The following is a 10,854-nucleotide window of genomic DNA, read 5'->3' as shown; positions in this document are numbered from 1 at the left end:
TAACTGTTATCGAAAAAAATCCCTGTAATAAATCAAATTAACAATTCATAACTAATGGAAAAACACAATAATACATATTTTAACAACTGATTATAATTAATTCATTTAAACATTAACTGTATAAATATAGAAATATTTTTCAAAAAATCCAACATGCTTTGTTAACTTATATACGGTATTTGATGCAGTAAGTCTTCATCAATTAGTGTTTTTGTATGGATGTAACATCCTGTTTTAATCATTTCATTTGGCTACTGTACTGAAAAGCATACATTTTCGAGTAACCACTGGTTGTACTTGGGAAAACCCAGATATTTTCTTTTTTTTTATATAGAAATATAAAATGAACACATGCATTAATTTTCTTCACCGCTTGCACTGTCCTTGTGTTTGAGTCCCCCTTGTGGTGAAGGAGTGGACTAACCATTACTCAGCCAAGACACATGGTGCTGGTTTTACTGTCATTTTTAATTTACAAAGATATACAGAGAAATGGACAAAAAAAAGAGCAACAGGTGTTTTGCAGCTTCCCTTTTTGGTGATGACACTCACTGTTGGACAAAAATGACGAGTCACATTAAATGAACAGCAGAGGCCTCTAGAGCAGGAGCCCACAGGGGTCAGGGTAGCCGGAAAGCTAACAAATTCCCATGTGCACAGCATTTAGTACAAGGGTCACTGTCTAGAGAAATGGACATCTGCCGATCTTGCTCTGGTGGGTGTGGTCATGAGGGCCGTGAAAAGGCACAGAAAATTCGAGCCAGATTAGCTCCACCTTCTAACAAAATGAAACATATTGAAATTCAATCAGCATGTTGTATTGTGTGATAAATAAGCAAAGACAGACATTTCTGGTGGTGGCCTACCCCCGGCAGATACCAAAATAGGACAAGAAAAGTTTGAGCTAGACCAGCTTTGTGACTAACAAATTGAAACCGATGCTAAATTGTTCAGTACTGCAAACTCTTTCAAAAATCACTAACGCCAGATAATTTTTGTGGTGGGATGGCCGCGCCAGACACTTTGAAAGGGCCACACCCTCGGAGCTGACCTTGATTAGCTTGTGGGCTATCAACATAAAACCACTTGCAGAATGTTATCTATGATGATGTCTATCTCAAATAACCATTGCCAGACATTTCATATGGTGGGGTACCCCTGCCAGATGCATTGTATAGGCCCCGCACTTGGATGACCCAGATCAGCCATTCACCTAACGACATAAAACCACCTGCAAAATGTCAACCATGTTAATGCTTATCCCAAATGACCATTGCCAGACATTTCGTATGGTGGGGAACCCCTGCCAGATGCATTGTAATGCAATGTAAATGGCCTTGCCCTTGGATGACCCAGATCAGCTAGGCTAGCCATTCCACCTTACAAAATATGACCACTTGCAAAATATTAACCATGTCAAGATCAATGGGGCTAATAATACTGTTACAGTCATGAGCTTGTGAATTTCTACATTGATTATAATTATTCGAAGCCTTCATCGTCCTCCAAATCAGAATCTTCACTCCATGCCTCATCTGAATCAATCGGTTCTTCACCCTCGGCGACGTCAGGATCAGCCTCCTCTCCAACGATGATAGTTTCATCGCTGTCTCTGTCGGCGCATTCTTCATCAAAGAGAGAATCTGGTGTTGCGGATCCTTGGAACCATATAGGTATGAGTAGGCTGTTGCTTTCAACCCAGCCATAGTCTGTTGGTGATAATCCATTCCCAGGATGTGCGGTTGTTGCTTGGATGCACAATATTGTGACATATTGCGATCTCTTAACCTTCATCTGAAGAGTACGTTGACAAGGTGGCAACAAAGCACAGTCAACTCGTTTGACATTTGCCAATGGGTCATCCTGAAATGCGACAAAATAAGTTAAATACCTTAAAGATTTGTTAACCTCTGTATACATGTCAAAACACATTCATACGAATGGTTGTGGTCATTGCAGAGAAGACTGGATTTGATCTAAAGAAAGTTCTAGCATTCCCAATCATCACCCATCCTTTGGCACTTGCACACAGTGATGGCGCACACATCAAAACTCCAAAGTCAGCCCTGTTGAATAAACCTGAGGAATTCCAGACAGAGCCAGTAATGGAAACTGAGCTTCCGCTTAGCTACACTCTATGATGGCGGACTTCTCCTACATTCTGTTCTCTCCCACATTAACATGAGGGCATCTTACGCATCCATTGCCAAATCATTGCTGTCTGTTGTTTGTTCTGGTAGGGGAAATGAGGTGCACGTTTGTCTTGACAAATATGTTGAGAGGAAGTTGAGAGGGGCAATAGATCAGGCATACAGCATCACAGGACCTGATCAGACCATTAGACAAAATGGCAAGATGCTACTTACCAATGGGATTTTCAAGAATGCGCTAGCTAAGTTCCTTTTGACTGAGTGGCAGAAAAACCACTACTGGAACTTTTTTAGGGGAAAGACTGTGGTTGTCTCATTCGGTGGTGAATGCTACCAGTACATTCCTAGTGATGAGCTTGAGAACATCTCTGTGACCTGCCCAGCAAACCTTCAGGCTGACCATGAAGAGGCAGACACCCTCATTGGATTCCATATCACCAACATCAATTCTGGTAGCATCCTCGTACGAGCATCAGATACGGATGTCCTGGTTATACTCATTGGTGCCCTAGGACAGCAACGCCCAGAAGTTTGATCCATGACCAAAATCATCATGGACTGTGGACAGGGGAACAATAGACGTTACATCAATGTAACCAACATCACCAATGTCCTTGAAGAATGCCGAGCGGGACTTGCAAGAGCACTCCCTGAATTCCATGCATTCACTGGGTGTGACTTCACATCTGCCTTTTTCAGGCGAGTTGACAATATATGTAATTTTGACAACTGCTAGGACTAGTTGCCGCCATCATAGACCTAAGTGTAGCTAAGCGGAAGCTCAGTTTCCATTACTGGCTCTGTCTGTAATTCCTCAAGTTTATTGTGTGCGCCATCACTGTGTGCAAGTGCCAAAGGATGGGTGATGATTGGGAATGCTAGAACTTTCTTTAGATCAAATCCAGTCTTCTCTGCAATGACCACAACCATTCGTATGAATGTGTTTTGACATGTATACAGAGGTTAACAAATCTTTAAGGTATTTAACTTATTTTGTCGCATTTCAGGATGACCCATTGGCAAATGTCAAACGAGTTGACTGTGCTTTGTTGCCACCTTGTCAACGTACTCTTCAGATGAAGGTTAAGAGATCGCAATATGTCACAATATTGTGCATCCAAGCAACAACCGCACATCCTGGGAATGGATTATCACCAACAGACTATGGCTGGGTTGAAAGCAACAGCCTACTCATACCTATATGGTTCCAAGGATCCGCAACACCAGATTCTCTCTTTGATGAAGAATGCGCCGACAGAGACAGCGATGAAACTATCATCGTTGGAGAGGAGGCTGATCCTGACGTCGCCGAGGGTGAAGAACCGATTGATTCAGATGAGGCATGGAGTGAAGATTCTGATTTGGAGGACGATGAAGGCTTCGAATAATTATAATCAATGTAGAAATTCACAAGCTCATGACTGTAACAGTATTATTAGCCCCATTGATCTTGACATGGTTAATATTTTGCAAGTGGTCATATTTTGTAAGGTGGAATGGCTAGCCTAGCTGATCTGGGTCATCCAAGGGCAAGGCCATTTACATTGCATTACAATGCATCTGGCAGGGGTTCCCCACCATACGAAATGTCTGGCAATGGTCATTTGGGATAAGCATTAACATGGTTGACATTTTGCAGGTGGTTTTATGTCGTTAGGTGAATGGCTGATCTGGGTCATCCAAGTGCGGGGCCTATACAATGCATCTGGCAGGGGTACCCCACCATATGAAATGTCTGGCAATGGTTATTTGAGATAGACATCATCATAGATAACATTCTGCAAGTGGTTTTATGTTGATAGCCCACAAGCTAATCAAGGTCAGCTCCGAGGGTGTGGCCCTTTCAAAGTGTCTGGCGCGGCCATCCCACCACAAAAATTATCTGGCGTTAGTGATTTTTGAAAGAGTTTGCAGTACTGAACAATTTAGCATCGGTTTCAATTTGTTAGTCACAAAGCTGGTCTAGCTCAAACTTTTCTTGTCCTATTTTGGTATCTGCCGGGGGTAGGCCACCACCAGAAATGTCTGTCTTTGCTTATTTATCACACAATACAACATGCTGATTGAATTTCAATATGTTTCATTTTGTTAGAAGGTGGAGCTAATCTGGCTCGAATTTTCTGTGCCTTTTCACGGCCCTCATGACCACACCCACCAGAGCAAGATCGGCAGATGTCCATTTCTCTAGACAGTGACCCTTGTACTAAATGCTGTGCACATGGGAATTTGTTAGCTTTCCGGCTACCCTGACCCCTGTGGGCTCCTGGTCTATCAAGGTCCGTGATGTTACTTTGAAGAGCAGACACCCGTGGCGTATGTCCACGTTAAAATGATTATTGCTTTGTTCGAATTTCATAACTCATCCACGAAAGGTGTATGAATGAGATGTCCGCTAGCTGCCATGGTTTTCTTGCTGTCCACAAATTTCCTTGCAGCCTGGTAAGAAAAAAGGATTGAAAGTACTTAATTTGCTGCTACGTTTTCCAGACAGCTGTGATCCTAAGTAATTAGCTAGCAATAAAAATAGGACAAATAGAAGACTCACCTTGACCACATCGTTCTGGGTGATGGCGTCAATAGCCTGGAGAACTGTCAAGGGCTGCTGATACGCTGCAGTCGTCAGAGCTTGAGCGCCTATCTCCTCCATCAGACCCTCCGAGCTCTCAACTGACATCAGATATTCTGCTTTAGCCTGAGCCCTACACACAAAGATGGAGGTTGAGCACCCTTTGTTCAACATGACCGGCAAAGGCAAAAATCCTGCACTGAACCGACTTTGCTCTGGTGATGTCTGCTGCAGACACGTTGCCCTCAGCCACACTTTTTACTTGAGCAACAGCAGCTTTAATGACCTGGGAGGCATGACAGCGACAACAAGTGTTGGTGACTTGCAGACTACTTAATCATTCTAATTTTAGTTCATCTTTTGTAAAAGGACTCACGTCTCTGGCAGCGTTAGCTTGTGAGATGGTGTAGATGCCAAACAGACCAGAGTCGGAGTACGAGGCATTGAAGGCTGAGGCCTTGAAAGAAAAGAAACAAGCGTTGTGTCAAAATAATGTCAAGAAGCAATGCCAGATCAGCGTTTTCCTTACATCAAAGGGCTGCGTGGTTGCTTTGGCAATACCCTGGCTCAGTTTACTGGTGAGGTTGGCACCTCGCTTTACGTGCGGCCCGGCTCCCATGATCCTTTGCAGCACGACAAATGCGTTTGCCTCTGTGCTGCCTGTTATGCCCCCTTCGCTGACAACCAGTGCATGAACCAGGTCATCGTTGTTCTGCATACGAAGCTCACCTACAAAATAATATATTTTTTTAAAATAATGGCTCGTTAAAAAGGAACAATGCTGGAAATATAAAATATCTGGTTTTTTTAGCGTGCCTACTCAACCATCAAGTGTGAAATGACATTATTTTATGTGAGCTGCCCATGTCTGCCTGAGCGTAAAATGTGTCTTTCAGCTTGTGATATAACAATGTAGCTCATTTACATAAGTTCCTACGCCAATGACTTCGAAACTGCACGGAAACACTACCATGTTACCACCAAACATAACCCAAGGAGAGCTGCCGTGTTTTTGGATTCACACATTGTACCAGTATATCATTATACTGTAATGATTTTTTTTTCAGATTTTTAGCTGTTATTGTTGGGGACTACTAAATCAAATCAACTTTATTTGTATAGCACTTTTCCTGCAAAGACATGCAACACAAAGTGCTTTACAGAATTAAAACAATTACCACAATTAAAAGGAAAAAGCAAAGAAACAAAAGAAAGCCCCTCCTACCCACCCTCCATACTCCATACTAGACACACACACACACACACACACACACACAATCACACACAGTAGGGAGACATGGCATGGCACTGAGGATCAATGAAACAGGAAACGCCACCTTTGGGGCCGTCCACACTGGGAGCAGCTGCAGGCCGTGCCATCGGGGGACCAGCATCCAGGGCCCCCCGACTCCGACAGACGGGCGAACCCCCACATTAAAGGGAAGAACCCCCAGCCGGCCGGGTCGAAGGGACCCAAGGATGGCACCCCCTCAGCAGACCCGACACAGCCCCCAGTGTGGAGGACCAGCTGCCCTGGACAGGCCTGTTTAGAGAAGGTTTTAAGTGTGCTTTAATTATTTATCCTACCAAAGCATGTCAGACACTTATGAACTATTTTAATGAACGCAATTGTTACCTCCACGGTAAACAGCCTTAGTCTCGGGGGCTCCAGCCCCACTGCGGACACTCGAGAGCCCCTCCGCCAGCTGCCTCATGACAGAGTGTTTTACACCTAAATGCAAACAGGAAAGAGGTGCTAGATTAACAATGTTGAACAGGGAAAAAAATGGTCCAAATGCATCCATTACAAAAAGACACTCACCAAGTCCTACAAGAGCCATCCTGTTAGTAGTGAAATGATCGTCGACAAATGACTGCAGCTACAGGTGAAAAACAACGAGATGGTCAATTTCAGCATGTGGTCTTCTAGAGCTAAACAAAAACAAGTGCAAATCCATACTTGTTTAGGAGAGACATGGCCAACCATGTAGTCAGGGCAATACAAAGAGTTGGACAGGGCGTTTTTATAAGCCGCTTCATGCAATTTCTCAATCACACCTGAAAGGAAAGTGGACAAAGACCTACATTTTAGTGTCTAAGTGAGATGTTAATTCAGCACATACTATGATCCACAAGGCTGCACAGAGGACAAGTGCTTAGCGCGCAGTCCACACAGCTAGGAGACCCGAGTTCGAATCCACCGTCGGCCATCTCTGTGTGGAGTTTGCATGTTCTCCCTGTGCATGGGTGGGTTTTCTCCGGGTACTACGTTTTCCTCCTACATTCCAAACATATTAGGTTAATTGGCGACTCCAAATTGTCCATAGGTATGAATGTGAGTGTGAATGGTTGTTTGTCTATATGTGCCCTGTGATTGGCTGGCGACCAGTCCAGGGTGTACCCCGCCTCTCGCCCGAAGACAGCCTGGATAGGCTCCAGCACCCCCGCGACCATCATGACAATAAGCGATAGAAAATGAATGAATGAAAAAAGTATGATCCACATGTGCACGTAGTGGCTTGGAACCTAAGTTCCCAAAGTGTGGTACCCCAATTGTAATGGGGGTATGTGAATAAAAAAGTTATTAAAAACAATTAGCACCTCATACAATTACGAGTGAAATACAATTTTTTGACCCACAATTAATTAATCAATTATGTTCACTATTTGAAGTTAAGGTGTATTTTTTTTAAGTGTGCAAGAGTAGGTGGTACATAGCTTCAGGTCACATGTCTGATGGGGTACTAAACTGTGAAAAGTTTGGGAACCACTGCCTTCGATAAAGTTTGGTGACATAATTTCCAAAAAAAAGCAAGCACTGGTACCAACCTATTTGAGGAGACTGCTGAGCCAAAGCTTTGTCAATCTTCACCCTAGGTGTAAGGTCGTCCACTTCCCAAGGCCTGAACTCCTGAGCTGTGGTCACGTTGACCAAACACTCCAATATTCCGTCTCTGATCACACATAGACATACGTTTAGGTCAAGATAGCAATTATAGAAAACAGTATCTCAGAGCGTCAACTCACAGGTGATCTCTTAAGCACTCTGCAGTGTAGACCATGGCTTCCCTGGATGATGTTACACTGCAGGAAAGCACAGGTCAACACCATTAGTTAATATGAGATTACACTTACACATTTCTTTATTCAGTCAGGCTTTTTTGTGTGTCACGCTGAAAGCCATACAAGTAATACAATTAAAGATTCATTACATACATATGTGAATTTTAATTTTAAATACACACCCCATTACTGTGTCTGTGTCATTTTACATCATTGTATTTATATTATACAGAAATTAACTTCCTATTTACTTGATAGCAACAGTTTCAGCCTGGAATGGAACTAGTAAGTGTCACAAAATTGACTGTGTTTGACCTTGGTGATACAGCTGTATTTCATTCAAGATTCTTGAGTCACTCACTTCAGACTGCCACCCAGCGCTTCCACAGTGCGGCAGATCTTGAAGGCAGAAGCACCTTTATTGGTCTGCAGAACACAGAAAAACACAAAGAATGTCGGTTTCCAGATGTCTAGATGGATGGATGAGGTTTAGGATAGGGGTTTTAACCTATTTCAACTCGGTCTCTCAGACCTCTGGTCTAAAAATAATGCTGGAAATAATATCATTTTTCAGGCAATAATTTGTAGAACCATTATCGTCCAGCAAAATTTATTCATTCATTCATTCATTTTCTACCGCTTTTCCTCACGAGGGTCGCGGGGGGTGCTGGAGCCTATCCCAGCTGTCTTCGGGCGAGAGGCGGGGTACACCCTGGACTGGTCGCCAGCCAATCACAGGGCACATATAGACAAACAACCATTCACACTCACATTCATACCTATGGACAATTTGGAGTGGCCAATTAACCTAGCATGTTTTTGGAATGTGGGAGGAAACCGGAGTACCCGGAGAAAACCCACGCATGCACGGGGAGAACATGCAAACTCCACACAGAGATGGCCGAGGGTGGGAATTGAACCCTGGTCTCCTAGCTGTGAGGTCTGCGCACTAACCACCAGACCGCCCGCAAAATTTATTATGGAAGTGAAATTAAATGTGAAATGCTCAGAAAGGAATGAACACAAATTGTACACGGAGGTTTGTGAATCACAGTTTACCAGGTTTGCAGCCAGGCGCAGCACATGAGAAACACCTTGGTTTTCCACAGTCTCATAGCGACTCCCTGCTTTCACAAACACACCCACGCTGGACATGGGGGAGTAGTTCTCCAAAGACGCTATCACCAGACCATTTGGGAGTTTTGAGACCTGACACAAAAGAAAATCGGTATGTTTAAACAAATGCCAAGAACAGAATGTATGTTCAGAAAAGCAGCATCCACCTGGACATTTTGCGGAGGTGGTGGTGCAGCTGGGGAGGGCTTGTGGCCCACTAAGGGCTGAGTCAGAGGACCACTTCGCCTGGCAGCGGCATAGCTCCGTTTCTGCAAGTCGTAATATAAAAAAATCAAGTATTAGTAATCTTACCAGCAGTCCATTATATAATGAAAAAAGGCTATATTCTTAAGATTTCTATAGGCGAGTATTACTACAGCAGAGGTGTCTTTAGGTTGTGGGCCTAACTGGACACCCCTCACCACCCACATGTACATTTTTCTTTTTTACACTAGAGTGGAAAATGTGTGTCAATTTAGCTATGGTTGTTTGTGCGTAGTTTTTTTTCAATACAATGATTGTTGATCGACCACCTCTTTGTCATTCTCTCGCAAAAGTTACATTATTTTATATCAACACAAAAACATCACAATCGGAAGTTTGCAGCTGTGGGATGGGCGAATTATGCATTTCCCAGCATGCTTTGCTGTAGTTAAAATGCTGTTATTTTGGAAAGTGCAGCAGTTCCAGAGGAATTGCTTAATTATGTAGCTCGCATTAAGCAATTTGTTTAATAAGTTCCACAAGACACACCAACTCAATGCAATTTTCCCAACAGTGCGGCAGGTGGATGAAATTGCAGCACGGGCTGGTTTTGGCCCCCCGGCCTGAGTTTGACACACGTATACAATGCGCATGTAAACACAAGCAGTTTAGTGACTCATTAACATAAACAGTAATTCCATCATACACCTCTCCATTCAATAGAGTACAGGTCGCAAATGTTGGCTGTTTGGCCATGACTGTACATGGCTCCAGTGTAGGGTAACCGACGATTGGAACCAAAAAGTCATATTCTCCTAATTTTGTCATAGTTCTAAAAGGTATACATGACAGATTGTGAAAACCAATACGTTTCTGGTGGTGTTGCCCTCCATGAAAAGGTTGCACCACTTCGAATATGACCTTCAGGTGTCAAGGCGAGTTAAGGCTTACAAAACGCGTATAAAAGTACGTAACTTGGTGTCTTATGTCATAGTAACGACCGAACAAACCTGATTTCATACACCGCGTAGGCGTACAAATTGGTATTGATATATTGTTGCCACATTAGCAAGCTAGCTGAAAGGCTAACTAGAACTAAATGCAGGTTCGCGTTTAAAGTTGTCAGCCTAAAACGCGACAGTCGAAGTTAAATTAAGACACTTGGATTTTTTTTAAATGCAAAAGAAAGCCGATAACTCACAGAGAGGTTGTTTAAAGATCGAATTCCTCTCATGACTTCAAACTCCTCTAGCCACGAATATGGCGGACGGGTGACGATTTACCCACAATCCACTTCGGCTTCCTATGGAAGACCATTTCCGCCTGAAAAAATAAATCTCAGCGTTCAATTAAAAAAAAAAAAAATTCTATATTGTATGGAAACTGGAGTGAACTATTTCACTATAGTAATTGCATTTTAATCATTTTGTTTACAAATAAAACCCCAGTCAGTAAATCATAACTTTTGAAAAACTTTAAATATTGTGACAACTGGTTCCCGCCCTCACAAAATTGACTGCAAAAACTTCAGCCTTGAATTGGTTGCTTTGTCTTAAATGAACAATACTCCTGAAATGATATATATTCTGTACGAAATTTACATTTGATATGAGCTAGTACAGCAAAGAGGCGGGGAATAATGTCAAGTTACATACTTTTAATAGCATTTTTTAAAAAACGGGCATAACATTTTATTACAGTAATTTATTTGACCATACAAAACAAAAACACATAAAAGTCAGTTATTAAAAACAA

General features: G+C 42.7%; 1 protein-coding gene across 1 annotated transcript; it reads right to left on the bottom strand.

Moving 5' to 3' along the window:
* Window positions 1-447: 447 nt before the first annotated feature.
* On the bottom strand, window positions 448-10,417 carry LOC131103148 (cytochrome b-c1 complex subunit 2, mitochondrial). The gene is made up of 15 exons (XM_058049162.1): window positions 10,301-10,417; window positions 9,063-9,164; window positions 8,839-8,988; window positions 8,141-8,205; window positions 7,744-7,800; window positions 7,546-7,670; window positions 6,677-6,774; window positions 6,539-6,596; window positions 6,353-6,448; window positions 5,246-5,445; window positions 5,093-5,173; window positions 4,926-5,002; window positions 4,696-4,849; window positions 4,424-4,586; window positions 448-599 (listed from the first exon to the last, which is right to left on the bottom strand). The coding sequence occupies exons 1-14, from the start codon at window positions 10,331-10,333 to the stop codon at window positions 4,503-4,505; spliced, it is 1,380 nt and encodes a 459-aa protein (XP_057905145.1). The 5' UTR covers window positions 10,334-10,417; the 3' UTR covers window positions 448-599; window positions 4,424-4,502.
* Window positions 10,418-10,854: the final 437 nt, after the last annotated feature.

The sequence above is a fragment of the Doryrhamphus excisus genome, chromosome 15 (genome assembly GCF_030265055.1).
Source record: "Doryrhamphus excisus isolate RoL2022-K1 chromosome 15, RoL_Dexc_1.0, whole genome shotgun sequence".
Lineage (NCBI taxonomy): Eukaryota > Metazoa > Chordata > Actinopteri > Syngnathiformes > Syngnathidae > Doryrhamphus > Doryrhamphus excisus.
This window is presented reverse-complemented; position numbering and strand designations above follow the sequence as displayed.

Bases quoted from the DNA above. Each gene is read 5' to 3' on its own strand.
- LOC131103148 (XM_058049162.1), bottom strand. From the start codon at position 10,333: ATGAGAGGAATTCGATCTTTAAACAACCTCTCT. The intron at 7,801-8,140 runs GTGAGTGACTCA...GCTTTCCTGCAG, and splicing joins GCGCTGGGTGGCAGTCTGAA to TGTAACATCATCCAGGGAAG. The intron at 6,449-6,538 runs GTGAGTGTCTTT...GTTTGCATTTAG, and splicing joins GATGGCTCTTGTAGGACTTG to GTGTAAAACACTCTGTCATG.